Source organism: Amblyraja radiata, chromosome 14 (genome assembly GCF_010909765.2).
Source record: "Amblyraja radiata isolate CabotCenter1 chromosome 14, sAmbRad1.1.pri, whole genome shotgun sequence".
In the NCBI taxonomy this organism is placed as follows: Eukaryota; Metazoa; Chordata; class Chondrichthyes; order Rajiformes; family Rajidae; genus Amblyraja; species Amblyraja radiata.
Window position 1 is genome coordinate 34,382,203 of NC_045969.1, and position 17,089 is coordinate 34,399,291.

A 17,089-nucleotide genomic window follows, 5' to 3' on the forward strand; every position below is an offset into this window, starting at 1 on the left:
AGCACTGAAGGATCCTCAGAGAGACTCTGAATTTCCTCAGCTGCCCAAGGTGGTAAAGGCGCTGCCTTGCCTTACTCACCAGTGCGGCAGTATGTGTTGTCCATGTCGGATCCTCTGTGATGTGGACTCCCAGGTATTTAAAGCTGCTCACCCTATCCACAGTAGTCCCATTTATCTCCAGTGGTGTGTAAGTCCTCGGATGTCGAGCCCTTCTAAAGTCCACAATCAACTCCATAGTTTTTGTGACATTCAAGAGAAGACTGTTGACCTGACACCAGAGCGCCAGATCAGCCACCTTCTCCTGGTAGGCCTTCTCATCGTTATCAGAGATCAGGACCACCACCACAATGTCATCAGCAAACTTGATGATGGAGTTGGAGCTGAACCTGGCCACACAGTCATGTGTGTACAGGGAGTACAGTAGGGGGCTAAGGACGTAACCCTGGGGGGATCCTGTGTTCAGGGTGAGGGGGTTCGAAGTATGTCTCCCCATCTTGACCACCTGCAGCCGGGCTGTGAGAAAGTCCAGGACCCAGGCACACAGGGGAGTGTTCAGCCCCAGTTCCAGCAGCTTCACAGCAAGTCTGGTGGGGACTATGGTATTGAAAGCTGAACTGAAATTAATGAACAGCATCCTCACATAGCATCCCTTCTGGCTGTCAAGGTGAGAGAGCGATGTGCAGAACCTGGGAAACCGCATCATCGGACGGTATGAGAATTGCAGCGGGTCCATGGTGCGAGGGAGGAAGGCGCAGATGTGGTTCTTGATCAGCCTCTCAAAGTATTTCATGACTACCGAGGTGAGGGCCACCGGAGAGCTGGAGAGGCATTCTTTAGCACTGGTACAATGGTGGATCTTTTGAAGCAGGCAGAGACCATGGACTTGGCCTGGGAGAGGTTGAATCTTGTGGTGAGCACTGGAGCAAGCTGAGTAGCACAAGACTTTAGTACTCGCCCAGATATACCATCTGGGCCTACAGCTTTCCTCGTGTTCACACGCGTCAGAGCCCTCCTCACGAATGTGTGCACATCCCCAGCGGTGGACCTCCCTCCAGCCTCGCTAGCCAGCACACTGGCGGTGTTGTTGTTAGCCGGCGAGCTAGGGGTGATGATGCCCGTCTCGAATTGTGCGTAAAAAGAGTTCAGGTCATCAGCTAGGGAGGTACCGGCACTCCCAGTTGAGGGGAGGGGGGGGGGGGTGGGCTGTTCTGGTAGTTAGTTATAGTCCGTAGCTCCTGCCAAAGGCGTCTGGTGTCCCGCTGCTCCATCTGCGACTCCATCCTGTTCCTGTACCTCCTTTTTGCGTCCTTCACCGCCCTTCGCAGAGGTTAGATCAGCCTTTCTGAGGGTAAACCCACGAGAAACAATGGGCCCAAATGCAGTTCCTGGCCGTGTCCGTAGTAGCTGCACGGACCATCTAGCGTGAGTATTCGTGGACATCTTTAATCTCTCCCTACTCCGTTCTGAGGTAGCCACCTGCTTCAAGACCACAATCATCCTAGTGCCGAAGGAAAGCAAGACCTCATTTATTAAACAACTACAATACAATTGCCTTGACATTTACCATCATGAAATGTTTTGACAGGCTAGTTGTGGAACGCATTAAATCCAGTCTACCCAGCAGACTTGGCCCACTGCAGTTCGCCTATTGCCACAACAGGTCCACGGATAAGAGAGAAACCTACGTTAGATTCCTATTTATAGACGACAGCTCTGCCTTTAATACCATTATACCTTCCAAGCTTATCACCAAACTCGCTGGACTTGGTGTCATCAGCAGTATTCTTTGCAACTGGATCCTCGACATCCTGACCAATAGACCCCAATCAGTGAGGGTAATAATAATAATAATAAATTGAATTTATATAGCACTTTTCAGGGACTCAAAGTCGCTTTACAAGTCAAGGCAAAAAACAAAACAAACCAAAAAATGAGCAACAATTCAAGCACAGATGAAAAGGGAGGGGGACGTGGGGCTAAGTAAGGATAGGCAGAGGTGAAGAGATGGGTCTTGAGGCGGGACTGGAAGATGGTGAGGGACTCAGAATTGCGGATCAGTTGGGGGAGGGAGTTCCAGAGCCTGGGAGCTGCCCTGGAGAAGGCTCTGTCCCCAAAACTGCGGAGGTTGGATTTGTGGATGGAGAGGAGACCGGCTGATGTGGATCTGAGGGACCGTGAGGGTTGGTAGGGGGAGAGGAGGTCAGTGAGATATGGGGGGGCCAGATGGTGGAGGGCTTTGTAGGTGAGGACCAGGATTTTGTAAGTGATCCGGTGGGAGATGGGAAGCCAGTGAAGTTGTTTGAGGACTGGAGTGATGTGGTGCCAGGATTTGGTGTGGATGATGAGTCGGGCGGCTGCGTTCTGGACCAGTTGGAGTCGGTTGATGTAGCTGGAGCTGATGCCAAGGAGAAGTGAGTTGCAGTAGTCCATTCGGGAGGAGATGAAGGCATGGATGAGTCTTTCAGCAGCGGGGGGTGTGAGAGAGGGTCTGATTTTGGCGATGTTGCGGAGGTGAAAGAAGGAGGTTTTAATGACATGGCGGATGTGAGGCTCAAGGGAGAGGGTGGAATCAAAGATCACGCCAAGGTTGCGGGCCTGGGGAGATGGGGAGACAATGGTGCCGTCGATGGTGAGAGTGGGATTATTGATTTTGCTGAGTGTGGATTTGGAGTCTATGAGGAGGAATTCTGTTTTATCGCTGTTGAGTTTGAGGAAGTTATGTTGCATCCAGGTTTTTATAGCTGACAAACAGGAGTTGATATGGGAGAGGGGGGTGTTGTGGGGGGATTTGGTGCTGAGGTAGATCTGGGTGTCATCGGCGTAACAGTGGAAGTCCAGGTTGAAGTGGCGGAGTATCTGACCAAGGGAGAGGATGTAGATGATGAAGAGGAGGGGGCCGAGTACGGAGCCTTGGGGAACGCCTTGAGTGACTGTGGCTGTAGCAGAGGTGTGGTTATGGAGAGAGATGAAGTGGGATCTGTTGGAAAGGTAGGAATGGAGCCAGCTGAGTGCAGTACCTTCGATACCGAGGTCTTTGAGTCTGGTGAGCAGAATGTTATGGCTCACGGTATCGAAGGCTGCACTCAGGTCGAGGAGGATGAGGATGTTGAGGGAACCGGTGTCAGCAGAGGTGAGGAGGTCATTGAGGACTTTGAGGAGAGCGGTTTCTGTGCTGTGGAGGGGGCGAAAACCAGATTGGAGGGGTTCGAATAGGTTATTGGCATGGAGATGGGATTGAAGTTGTGAGGTGACGATACGCTCCAGGGTTTTAGAAAGAAAGGGGAGGTTTGAGATTGGGCGGTAGTTGTTGAGAGAGGAGGGATCCAGACCAGGTTTCTTTAAAATTGGGGTGACAGCAGCAGTTTTGAAGGCGGAGGGGACAGTTCCTTGGGACAGTGAGGAGTTGAAGAGGTTAGTGAGGTAGGGGCAGAGGACGGGGAGGCAGGACTTCAGCAGGGGAGTGGGGAAGGGGTCAAGGGAGCAGGTAGTGGGTTTGGAAGAGCTGATGAATTTGGAGATTTCAGGAGGGGTGACTGGGTCAAACTGGGAGAGGAGGCAGTGTGGAGGAGGGGTCGGGAGGTCAGTAGAGATGGGGAGAGGAGGGGCCTTGGCAGGTGCTGGAGTAGATGCTGGGGGGGTCAGATACAGGGGATAAAGATTGATAAATGATGTTAATTTTATCAGCGAAAAAGTGGAGAAATTAGTTGCAGAGATCCGGAGTAGAGGTAGGGAGAGTGTTGGTCCGAGGCTTGAGGAGGTTGCCCACTGTGGAGAAGAGGGTTCTAGGGTTTTGGCAGGGGTCGGTGAAGATGGTGGAGAGGTAGGCAGACTTGGCAGCAATGAGGGCGTCTTTGTAGGCAGCGAGGTGGAGTTTGTAGGCTTCATGGTGGACTGTGAGAGATGATTTCTTTGTGAGTCGTTCAAGTTGGCGGCCAGTCTGTTTCAACTTACGAAGTGCAGGTGTGTACCAGGGTGAAGAGGTGTTAAAAGTTACGATTTTTGTTTTGAGGGGGGCCAGAGTGTTGAGGTAGACAAGGTGGAGTTGAGATGGTTTGTGAGATCATCAGGTAGGGTAGGGGACATATCATCCTCTATGATAATCCTCAACACGGGGGGCTCTGCAAGGATGCGTTCTCAGGCCCCTCCTTTACTCCGTGTACACTCACGACAGTGTAGCCATGTACATATCTAATTCAATTTTCAAGTTCGCAGACAACACCACCATTGTGGGCCGGATATCAAATAATGATGATATGGAGTATAGAAAGGAGATTGAGAATCTCGTGTCCTCGTGTCGAGAAAACCTCTCTCTCTCTCAATATCAGCAAGACAAAGGAAATAGTGATCGACTTCAGGAAACAAAGCTGTACACATACCCCAATTTCGCATTCACGGTGCCGAAGTAGCAATGGTTGAAAACTTCAAATTCCTAGGAGTCAATATCACCAACAACTTCTCCAGGACCACCCATATTGAAGCAACAACCAAGAAGGCACACCAAGCCTCTATTTCCTTAGAAGGCTTAGGAAGTTCGGCATGTCCCCTACAACATTCACCAACTTCTCCAGATGCACCATAGAAAGCATTTTATCAGGATGCATCACAGCTTGGTTAGGGAACAGCTCCATCCAAGACCACAAGAAATTTAAGAGCTAGATAGGGCTCTTGAAGATAGCAGAGTCAGGGGATATGGGGAGAAGGCAGGACAGGGTACTGATTGTGGATGATCAGCCATGATCACACTGAATGGCAGTGCTGGCTTGAAGGGCCAGAATGACCTACTCCTGCACCTATTGTTATTAACAATTTTTTAAAGAAATAATTTAAATCTTTATATTGAAGTGGCACTATAGACTTGAAAGAGTCTCATCGAGAAATAGAACTATAGACCTGAAAGGATTAATTAATCTTCAATAACGCTTTAAATTGTGATTTTAACATATGAAAATAATCCAGGACACGTTACCAAAAGCTAATCATGAAATAAGCCAATAGTTGCTAGAAAACTAATAACTAGGAAACACAGGGAAGATAGTAATTTATCTTCATCAATTTTGCTAGGGTGTGTCCCCTGTTGTTGCCCCTATGTTTTCTTCAGAATTCATCTAATACGTAGCACATCGGTTTAACAGCTTGCTTTAATTATAATTACTAAAGTTCTGCGGTCTAAAATGTACATTGTTTCCCACAGCAAAAAGACAACAATCTGGTTACAATCACAAATCTTGGGAGTTAATATATCAGGAGTAATTACAGTTGAGGTTGGCGCTGAGGAGGGATTCCACGCCACGAAGCCGAACGGTGGGGGATGGACAGCTCTAATGGAGAAGAGGGAGGTGCATCAAAGGAGAATGGCCACGCAATCTGGAAAAGGAAGCAATCTGCGGAAATCTCCTGCTCTTAATTATTTACCGGTGTAACGTAAAAACAAACCCTCAAATTAAAAAAAAAAAGTAAACTGAAGCATGGAAATCGCAGCTCTATTTCCAGCTCAATGTCTACCACGTTTGCTTAATCCACCCCTCGGGCAATGGGACTGGTAATGTTCCGGTATGTCATCCTCTTTGAAGATTGCTTGTTATAGAGTTCACTCGTTTTAAAATCATATCGACATAGCTCAGCTCAAATTATTGATTTATCATTTATTTATGATTAAATATTTATTTCAATTAGACGTTTCATTCCAGTATCATTATTTGTTTTTCCATTGCCATTCTTTCTTGTAATTTTTTGCCTGACTCACCCTGTGGGCGAGTTGCATGATCCGATTACACACGACCTTCTCACACACCCGTGAATTTCATTTTAATAAAGTCACATCCACCCTTTTCTAATTCGGTACGATTTTGTAATAAAGAATAACAATGCTAAAAATATCTGCTCTGAGTACTCCGAGGCAGGCCAATACAAGAAGACAACTATATGCCGTGGCAGGGACGGAGGGTGGTTCACAGATCCTTCGTTTGAATTAGAAGCAAACAATGGCGGTGCCGGTAAAGGATTTCTCGCGGCTGTATAATACATTTTTTAAGAGATGGAAAGGAATGCGGGAGAACTGGCAAATGCAAGCATGCGCATTCAGAGATAACCCACCCAAAGCTGGTTCATTGTGTTGCAACGGGGCATGGGCGGCGAATTAATAAAAAAGACTCGCCCTTAACCGCATTAAACACTAATGTTCAGACAAAAAGTTAGCCTCAACCCCAAACCTAAAATGTATCTCACCAGAGCTCAAGAATTTGAAAATTACTGCAAGCTATGTTTTATTTTTTTATTTTTAAACATTGTTTTAATCCGGTTGTACAAAAGTATGGTTTAAATACGCAAAATACGTGGTTGACACAGGAAACCTCGTCATATTATTCTTTTATCAGAATTTTTCAGTTGTTTCCATACAGTAAGTTACCCACAGAACTATATAGCTTTCATGTCATTGGCTTTATCTAACAGCCTCATTTTGTTAGGAAAGACACACGTCTACCGTGAGCGTTTGTAAAACGAGTAAACGGTACACAAGACGTTACAATTTTATACATCACACATATAGTACAAAGTAGTGCAAAGTAAAATGTAATCTCCACCGGCACAGCCGCCCACAGCCACGTTTTCCATTTCATGAATGAAATATTTATTAAGCACGTCCAACAAAGCCTTCCCTTCTCCCAGAAATACGACGGGAAAATAAAACAGAAAAAAGGACATATTAAATGATCAAGTTAAATCGTTGCCTCTATCAGTTTCTACCACAGAGCAGAAAACAACCTTGCAACTTCAGTTAGGCTTGGCTTAACTTCATTAAAGAGGGTTAGTCCTTGTAACTTGATCTGTGCTCAATGTCCCCAGCTACCGAAGCCGATTTCTTGTTTGTAGCGGTTAGTTAAGGTGTTAGCTTTTCTAGTCAGTTTTGACAAGACGGTGTATAATCCATTTAGATGATAATGGAATTGTTTCTGCAAGTCCTCTTCTCCTTCGACCTCTTCCACTCTGATGTCTATGGTGGCGGCTTTATCCTTTTTCCTATCGTCCAGTTGCACCACACCCCACTCTATGTCGTTCTTGATGGATTTCAGCAAGACGAAGTAGTTGTACATGTCCCACTTATCAGAGTAATAGTTGGACGCTCCGGTACTTGAAACGCCATTAACTTCGCTCTTGTTCTCGTCTTCAAGAGGGACATCCCGCAAAAGACTCGGCACCATGACCGTCTGGTCCATGTTATTGACCGCAGCTATAAATTTGTTCATGGCGTTGAATAAGGAATGCTTCTGGTTGTAGGTATCCATAATTTGCATCATTTTTCCTCAGTGCCGTTTGCTTTCGCCCTTCGTGTGTGAAATCCTTCAAACTCTTTAGATGCACAACTTCCTCCAGCAGTGCCTTCCTCTTGAGCTGCTCTTTTTGCACTGCAACCAATGCACTTCCTCGGCGGATTTATAAAGGTGTTACTTAGCAGATTTTGCAAAAAGCAAGATGGAACCTGTGGTAAGATGATTTGGACGCCGGGGGCACTCAGCCAATGTAATAAGCGCCTCCCTTCTAGCTTGTGCTAGTGCAACTGCTTTCATGCTCCGGTTTACATGGAGTGACTGCCCGGCCCCGGCCGCAGGCTGCTTCTACCTCGCGCTCCGGGAAACGCCCTGTCTCCTAGCAACACATCTGCCGGCCTCCGTCACCGTATCAGCATCACTCCTCACGGTCCCGGCCAATCGCTTGCCGCCTTCTTTGTGAGGTCAATATGGTAATAAGCCCTGGCCTGCAAAGCAACCAATGGGAGACGGTCACCCGCGTCGCTGGGAGACGGAGCTGGCGGCCTCTGGTCTGACGGACGAGAACAGGTTATGAATGAGACCCAGTCAACAGACGGGATTTATAACGAAATAATCTATCTAATTATAATCTGTGAAGCGTTTTGTTCGTACGCAATTTTTAGGGTTTTTATAAAAAGAAAGAATCCAATGTTATATTTGAGAATTTTGTATGGATTTTTACACATTTAATTTTATTGAGATTGTCAGGCCTTAAAATATCAGGCCTGTAATTAGCAATGTTAAAAAAAATTTGAGATTAAAAAAATCAAGTCTGCAATTTATCCCCATCAGATAAAGCATAAAAAGAAGTTTAATTTGACACCTAATTCACTTTCATATCTTCAGTATTAAAAAAGTTATGGCCATTTTCATACTTTGAAATTAGCATCTTGTTCCCTATTGCTTTTCCATTGACTAAACACAAAAGCTGTGATAACAGTATGCACAGAGCTCCGTGTACTGAAAAACGACCCCGCGAGGAGTGGGGCTGCTAAGAAAATCAAGGTCAAACCATCCTGAATACGAATCGACAAGTACCAAGTACTGCTTGCCATGCAACTCAAATATGTCAGTTGCCAATGTAGACCATGGGAGTGCAGGAGCCGGATGTGAATGAAGTGGTTGCTTTTGTTGATGAGGTGCCAAACTGTTGCACACTGCACAGGACACCACATTCTCAGTGATGTATTCGGCCATGCCAGGCCAGTAAAACATGTTTCTCGCCCGTAGGACGGAAGCTTCAGCGCCTGGGTGCCCTGCGTGGACAGCGTTAAAACACTTGCTGTGCAGTGAAGCAGGGACCACAGCCTTGCGTCCTTTTACAATAATGCCATCCTGCAACACTAGCTCATCACGGACGGCAAAGAAAGGCTAAACTGGCAGCGGAACGTTGTAGTGTTTGTCTGATCAGCCACACTTAATGACGTAGGCAAGCGACTAAAGTACTGTCAGCAGCAGTGTGGGCAACCAAGTCCTCCATGCAGAACGAGGGAATAAAAGACATAGTCATTACAACAAAGTCATCATCCGGCGAGGGCGGACCCTCGCAGGTCTTCCGGGGTGCATGCGAGAGAGTGTTAGCCAGTTGCATTTCCTTACCACGTTTGTAGATCAGAACAATGTCATATTTTTGAAGCTGCAGCAGCATCCGCTGTAGGCGCCCTGGAGAGGCATGAATCGGTTTGTTAAAGATGCTGATCAGAGGTTGGTGGTCAGTTTGAATCATGACCATTTGTCTGAAGATAAAGTCGTTAAATTTCTTGCAGGCGAAAACAACCGCCAACAGCTCTTTCTCAATTTGGGCATATCGTTGTTCTGTGTCAGTCATAGTGTGCGAGGCATAGGCAACAGGCTTATTTCCGGTACTGTCATTTTGAAGATATGCTGCGCCCAGTCCGTGTTGTGAAGCGTCACAAGTCAGTGTGACCGGTCGTTTAGGATCAAAGTAAGCGAGAGTAGGAGCACAAGACATCTGCTGCTTAAGAGTGTCGAACGCCCTCTGCTGTTGCTCGTGCCAGATCCAAGCAGTTTCTTTGTGAGTAAGCTGGCGCAACGGGGCTGATATTTCACAGAAGTCTGGAATAAATTTGCTCAAGTATTTAACCATGCCAAGGAATCTCTACAGACCGAGCATGTCTGTGGGTGCTGGGAGCTCATTGATAACACTGATTTTCGCCGGATCAGTTTTTAGGCCGTCTTTAGTAAACACATGGCCTATGTATTTCACCTCACTTACCCTGAATTTGCTTTTTTGAGGGTTTAGCTTGAGGTTGATGGCCTTGGCATGATCCAGGTCCTTCGTCAGATTAGCATCGTCTTCTTCGACAGTTCGTCCCGCAACCAGGATGTGATCCACTACAATGGAGCATGGGCTACCTGTGAACAACTGCTCCATAGCTTGTTGAAATACTTCACTAGCAGAGCTTATGCCAAAGGGCATACGAAGAAATCTGTAACGGCCAAATGGTGTGCTGAAAGTGGTTAACTTGGAGGAGTTGTGTTCCAGCGAAATCTGCCAGAATGAACTCTTGGCATCTAGTACTGTGAATACAGTGGCCTCAGCCATCTGCGCTGCAATCTCATCCACCAGGTGCATGGGATAGTGAGGTTGTTTAATGGCTGTGTTTAAACCTTCGGATTGATATAATCCGTAGTTCATCTTTATTCTTCTTCGTTGCCATGATCATGGTGGAAACCCAGTCCGAGGGGTCAGCGATGGGAGCAATCACACCTAGAGACACGATTCTGTTGAGTTCACTTTGAACACGGTCCCGCATGGCATGGGGAATCTTATGAGCTGGACGAACAACTGGAATTGCCTCAGGGTCAATGGTAATTATGTACCTAACAGGCAACCTGCCCAGGTTGTCGTCAAACAAAATTTTGTATTCTGTCAGGATTTGTTGGCTAAAACCACAGGCTGTAGTCAGATGACAAACAGAAGGGCTGAAAGAGACAAGTCCCATGTCTTGACATGCGTTGCCACCCAGTAGAGATGGCACATCCTCACAAACAACATAGAAACTCAGGTTATGGACACGTGAGTTAAAACAGCAGCGTAATTCAACTTGACCGATAGGGTGCACTGGACCTCATGGAAAAGGGTGGTCATTTTAGGGGGTCATTTAAGACGGCTTGCATGACTCGTGCGATAATGTGCTCGGCCGAAGTGTGTAGTTACCAGTCGGAATTATGGTCAATGAAGCATTCATGTCTCCGCATCTTCCTTTCTTTTTCCCACCCCCCCACCCCTCCCGACATCAGTCTGAAGAAGGGTTTCGGCCCGAAACGTCACCTATTTCCTTCGCTCCATAGATGCTGCTGCACCCGCTGAGTTTCTCCAGCATTTTTGTGTACATTCACATATTATTTCTGCTTCAAATAAAGTCGCAAACTAAACATTAACCAATCAAGACATGATATATACCACAATGACATGCAGCAAAATTACAATACAGTATCTCATCTATTTTTACATGTTGCAATGAATTCAATTTTTATTATCTCTTTCCACTTCAAAACAAAACAAAAATAATCTGGTTGGGTTATTCAGCGTATGATCAACCTTGGTGAGTCCAAGCGTAGGCTTGGCGATCGCTTTGCACAACGCCACTCAGTTCGTAATAACCAACCTGATCTCCCGGTGGCTCAACACTTGAACTCCACCTCCCATTCCGAATCCAACCTTTCAGTCCTGGGCCTCCTCCATGGCCAGAGTGAGGCCCACTGCAAATTGGAGGAACAGCACCTCATATTTTGCTTGGGTAGTTTACACGCCAGCGCTATGAACATTGGTTTCTCCAATTTCAGGTAGTCCTTGCTTTCTCCCTCCTTCCCCTCCCATTCCCAGCTCTCCCACAACCTACTGTCTCCGCATCTTCCTTTCTTTTTCCCACCCCCCACCCCTCCCGACATCGGTCTGAAGAAGGGTCTCGACCCGAAAAGTCGCCTATTCCTTCGCTCCATAGATGCTGCTTCAACCGCTGATTTTCTCCAGCTTTGTCTACCAACAGGATCCCCCCACTGGCCACATCTTCCCATCTCCTCCCCTGTCGACTTTCTGCAGAGACCGCTCGCTCCGTAACTCCCTAGTCAATTCGTCCCTTCCCACCCAAACCACCCCCTCTCCTGGCACTTTCCCTTGAAACTGCAGGAAATGCTACACTTGTCGCTTTACCTCCCCCCTTGACTCCATTCAAGGACCCAAGCAGTCTTTCCAGGTGCGGCAGAGGTTCACCTGCACCTCCTCCAACCTCATCTATTGCATCCGCTGCTCTAGGTGTCAGCTGCCCTACATCGGTGAGACCAAGTGTAGGCTTGACGATCGATTCGCCCAACACCTCCGCTCGGTTCGCAATAACCAACCTGATGTCCCGGTGGCTCAGCACTTCAACTCCCCCTCCCAATCCAAATCCAACCTTTCTGTCCTGGGCCTCCTCCATGGCCAGAGTGAGGCCCACCATAAATTGGAGGAGCAGCAGCTCATATTTCGCTTGGGCAGTTTACACCCCAGCGGTATGAACATTGACCTCCAATTTCAGGTAGTCCCTGCTTTCTCCTCCGCTTCCCAGGGCTCCCTCAGCCCACTGTCTCCGCCTTTTCCTTTCTTCTTCTATTGTGTGCAATTCTGGTCTCCTAATTTGAGGAAGGACATTATTGTTATTGAGGGAGTGCAGCATGGGTTCACCAGGTTAATTCCCGGGATGGCGGGACTGACATATGATGAAAGAATGGGTTGACTGTGCTTGCCATTCTCTGGAATTTAGAAGGATGAGAGGGTATCTTATAGAAACATATACAATTCTTAGAGGATTGGACAGGGTTGATGCAGGAAAAATGTTCCCGATGTTGGGGGAGTCCAAAACCAGGGGTCCAGGTTAAGAATAAGGGGTAGACCATTTAGGACTGAGATGAGGAAAAAAAATTTCACCCAGATAGTTGGGAATCTGTAGAATTCTCTGCCACAGAAGGCAGTGGAGGCCAATTCACTGGATGTGTTCAAGAGAAAGTTAGATTTAGCTCTTAGGGCTAAGGGAATCAAGGGATATGGGGAAAAAGCCGGAACGGGGTACTGATTTTGGATGATCAGCCATGTTCATATTGAATGGTGGAGCCTTTCACTATTCTGTAAGTTTCAATTAGGTCATATTTTTTATCTTCCGCTCTCTTGCTCAGTCTTTTGTTTTCTCAGTAACTTTTAAATCCTTTGTTCAAAATAAAATGGTCTCTCTTACACAGTGTTTCCAGGTTTGAGTCAGTCTCGGGACTGATTGGGATAACTGAAAAGTTAATTGCTGAGCAGGGAACACATAAATAATTTACGAGGAAATGTTGAAGACTGCTGTTCATGTTACTGTTCATTTACTAATGGAATGGGCAAAGCAAACACAAAGAATATATTTAAAATGTCCCTGCAGTGATAGCACATTCGTAAGTTCACAAGATAGTGTTGACTGTAGAAGGACGAATGTGGAATTTTAAGAACCAACTTAAAATGATAATTATTTCTTGATCCCTCTTCCTTAGCTGAAAAAGCTGAGCTATAAAAACTGCTTTATGCATGCGTGCCCTTCTTGCATCTCATCCACTACTCATCCCTCATATGTAAGCTAAATCATGCTACACTATATTAAATGCTTCCATGAGCAAGCACAAAGGGGAGTAAAAGAATAAAGTTTACAAATTTATTAATTTAATCCGTTATTTATGGTTGCCATCAGTATCTAATTATTAAATATTAAGACAAACACTGAATATTGGACTGCGATGCAATTAATAGTCGACGGGCTGAATTGTACTCAGATATAGCTTATGTTTCCGTGGAGAATCACTAGTTGTTTTCTGCTCACTCTTCAGGCCTCCCACGTACGCGATGGATTGAAAAGCAGCAGTTGTAGATGAAGTGGAGGTCATATGCCGATGTAGCTGACTTCTTGCTTTGCTATTGGTTCGTTGCAAAATCCCAGTAGGAGAGCATAAATGCACTAAACACAGCAGCTGAAATGGATTCATTAAGCACAGCAGATGAATGCCAATGCTGGCTCGTGTGGGGATCATCATTGGAACTCATTAAAGTAAGTGTTTGTACTTTTTTTTTACCTTGTCTTCATGGTTTTTTGATTTCTAATTCTTTAAAGTGTTTTTTTTTAAATCTGCTATTATTTAAGTGTATTTGAACTGCTCTGAAATTCATTGTTCAATCGTAAACTCATCCTTCAGAAGTTCCGGTTGATAATCAAAGAACTACAAATGTTGGCAATCTGAAACAGAAACACTCAGCTTGTTAGTCAAGCCAAGAGTGGTTAATTGTCATATGCACCAGGATCAGAACAATGACAATCTTACTTGCTGCAGCTTTACAGGCATATTAAACACATCAACACAAGAAATAAATATACTGTGAGTTAGCAGTTATACGAGATAAACCATGCTATAATAGTGCAAGCCATAGTATGTTGTGCAACCTTTTACAAAGTCCACAATAGTTCAGTGCTAGGGCAGGGTTGTGGGTTGAAGCAGGCAAGAGAAATGGAAATAGAAACATTTGTTTCTCTAAATTAACAATAGACAATAGGTACAGGAGTAGGCCATTCGGCCCTTCGAGCCAGCACAGCCATTCAATGTGATCATGGCTGATCATCTCAAATCAGTACCCCGTTCCTGCCTTCTCCCCATATCCCCCGAATCCGCTATCTTTAAGAGCCCTATCTAGCTCTCTTTTGAAAGTATCCAGAGAACCGGCCTCCACCGCCCTCCGAGGCAGAGAATTCCACAGACTCACAACTCTCTGTGTGATAAACTGTTTCCTCATCTCCGTTCTAAATGGCTTACCCCTTATTCTTAAACTGTGGCCCCTGGTTCTGGACTCCTCCAACATTGGGAACATGTTTTCTGCCTCTAGCGTGTCCAAACCCTTTATAATTATGTTTCAATCAGATTTCCTCTCATCCTTCTAAATTCCAGAGTATACAAGCCCAGCCGCTCCATTCTCTCAGCATATGACAGTCCCACCATACCGGGAATTAACCTTGTAAACCTACGCTGCACTTCCTCAATAGCAAGAATGTTCTTCCTCGCATTAGGGGACCAAGACTGCACACAATACTCCAGATGTGGTCTCACTATGGCCCTGTACAACTGCAGAAGGACCTCTTTGCTCCTAACATCCCTTTCTCTTTTCACAGACACTACCTGACCTGCTGACCTGCTGACCATACCATCATTTTCTGATTTTACTTGCCTGCACAGTTCTTATTTGCTGCTGTTTATTTTGGGATCAAAGTGCTTATGCCAGCTGTAGCTATTAATAGGGAATGGCTAACAGACAAAAATGACGCTTTAATGGGACTGAAGGGCAAATCAGTGCAAGAGCTGAATAAGAGCTTAAAACAAAACAAATTAATTTTGCTGGGGAGAGGGGAGAGGGGGGGATGGGGGAGAGAGGGGGAGAGAGGGGGAGGGACGTGGTGAGGGGAGAGAGGGGGAGGGGGCAGGAGGTTGAGGGGAGGGGGAGAGGAGGGGGGAGGGGAGTAGGGAGAGAGGGGGAGGGGGAGAGAGGGTGGAAGAGGGGGGGGAGGGGTAAGGGGAGAGGGAGAGGGGGAGGGGGGAGAGGAGGGGGGAATGGGGGAGAGGAGGGAGATGGGGGGAGGGGGGGAGGAGGGGGGAGAGGCGGGGGGCGAGGGGGGGAGGGAGAGAGAGGAAGAATGCGGACTTGAGCTCGGCGAGTGGGCAGCGCAGACGGGGCTGACTGCGAACGGGCAGCGGGCCTCGGCAGCACTCGGGACCTCTCGGGCCTCTCTGAACCTCGCTTCAGAGAAGTTATTCTAACCATATAAGTGGACATAACTGACATATTTAAATCATAAATTTGAACAATTAAAGATAGGGGTGGCACAGCGGTAGAGTTGCTGGTTAAAGAGGAGATTAATGCAATAGCAAGGAGAGACATTAGCTTGATGCTGTACAATCGGTATGGGTAGAACTGCGAAATAGCCAACGGCAGAAAACGCTTGTTGGAGTGGTATACAGACCACCTAACAGCGATAGGGAGGTTGGGGATAGCATCAAGCAGGAAATTAGGGATGCGTGTAGCAGTACAGCGGTTATCATGGGTGACTTTAATGTACACGAGACCAAGGGGGACCCGTTGGGTCCCGTCCCCTCAACGCGCAGTTGCAGGGGGGGGGGGGGGGGCTGCGGCGTCACACACACACACTAACCACCCCCCTTGATATTACATTAATATTATTCATTGGCTCCTTTTACCCCATCCCCGCCCTATCTCGAGGGGCAGAGAGAGTGGGGCAGAGAAAGAGAGAGAGGGAGACGGGGGGAGGGAGAGGGGGGGAAAGGAGGTGGAGAGGGAGGGGGAGGGGTGGAGAGGGAGATCGTGAGGGGGAGGGGGAAGAGGAGGAGGGGGGAGACGAGACAGGGAGACGAGAGGGGGGGGAGGGGGGCAGGGGAGAGGGGGAGAGGGAGGATGAGGGAGGGGGGAGGGAGGGGAGGAGGGGAGGGGAGGAGAGGGGGGGGGGAGAGAGGGGGGGGAGAGGGGGGGGAGAGGGGAGGGGGGGAAAGAGGGGGGGGAAAGAGGGGGGGGGAAGAGGGGGGGGAGAAGCGAGGGGGGGGGGGAGAGCGAGGGGGGGGGATGACCGAGGGGGGGGGGAGAGGGGGGGGCGGGTGAGAGGGGGGGGGGAAAAGAGGGCGGAGGGAATACAGAGGGGTGGGAAAGAGGGGGGGGGAAAAGAGGGGGGGGAAAGGAAAAGAGGTGGGGGAAAAGAGGGGGGGGACAAGAGGGGGGGGAAAAAGGCGGGGGGGCAAAGAGGGGGGGGGGAAAGAGGGGGGGAGGAAAAGAGGGGGGGGGGGAATGAGCGGGGGGGGAAAGAGGGGGGGGGGGAAAGAGGGGGGGGACGGGGAAAGAGGGGGGGGAAAAGAGGGGGGGGGGGAAAGAGTGGGGGTGGGAAAGAAGAGGGGGGGGAAAGAGGGGGGGGGACAAGAGGGGGGGGAAAGTAGGGGGGGGCGGGGGAAAGAGGGGGAGGGGGGAAGAGGGGGGGGGAGAAGGATGTGGGAAGGGGGCAGAAGAGGGGAGGAAGGGGGGGGGAGAAGGGGGGGGGGAAGAAGGGGGGCAGAGAGAAGAAGGGGGGGGAGAGAGGGGGAAGACGGGGGGGGTGAAGAAGGGGGGGGAAGAAGGGGGGGGGAAGAAGGGGGGGAGGGAAGAAGGGGGGGAGGGAAGAAGGGGGGGAGAAGGGGGGGGGGTGAAGGGGGGGAAAGAAGGGGGAAGAAGAGGGGGGGAAGAAGAGGGGGAAGAAGAGGGGGGGAGAGGGGGGGGGGAAGAGGGGGGGGAAGAGGGGGGGTGAAGAGGGGGGGGGGGAAGAGAGGGGGGGGAAGAGAGGGGGGGGAAGAGAGGGAGAGGGCGGACTTGAACTCGGCGAGCGGGCGGTGTGGACGGGGCCGACTGCGAACGGGCAGCGGGCCTCGGCAGCTCTCGGCACCTCCCGGGACCTCTCTGGACCTCGCAGGACCTCTGAAGCCCTCGGAAGCCGAACCAAATTACTGCGTGTTCAGCGGCATCAATACAGAGCCCTGGGGGGCGGAAGGCAGGGCGCTGCGGACGGCCGGCCGAGTGCAAGTTACGCGGGGGGGGGGGGTTACGTAACTCGCAGCTCGTGGAAAACAGTGGCCAGCAGGCTGCGCGTTGAAAACTCTGCGCAGTTGGCTGCGAGGAGCAGAGCCATTGTGACGTCATCAGCTCGCTAGCTTCAGCTCGTCAGATTTTAAAAAGATCG

The 17,089-nt window shown here is 48.6% G+C and overlaps 1 protein-coding gene across 1 annotated transcript; it reads right to left on the reverse strand.

Annotated features, from left to right (window-relative positions):
- Window positions 1-6,257: 6,257 nt before the first annotated feature.
- Window positions 6,258-7,674, reverse strand: mid1ip1 (MID1 interacting protein 1). Its single transcript, XM_033033105.1, has one exon. The coding sequence runs from the start codon at window positions 7,293-7,295 to the stop codon at window positions 6,831-6,833; it is 465 nt and encodes a 154-aa protein (XP_032888996.1). The 5' UTR covers window positions 7,296-7,674; the 3' UTR covers window positions 6,258-6,830.
- Between the last annotated feature and the right edge of the window lie 9,415 nt (window positions 7,675-17,089).

Excerpts from the sequence above, each read along its gene's own strand:
- mid1ip1 (XM_033033105.1), bottom strand. The coding sequence starts at position 7,295 with ATGATGCAAATTATGGATACCTACAACCAGAAGCATTCCTTATTCAAC.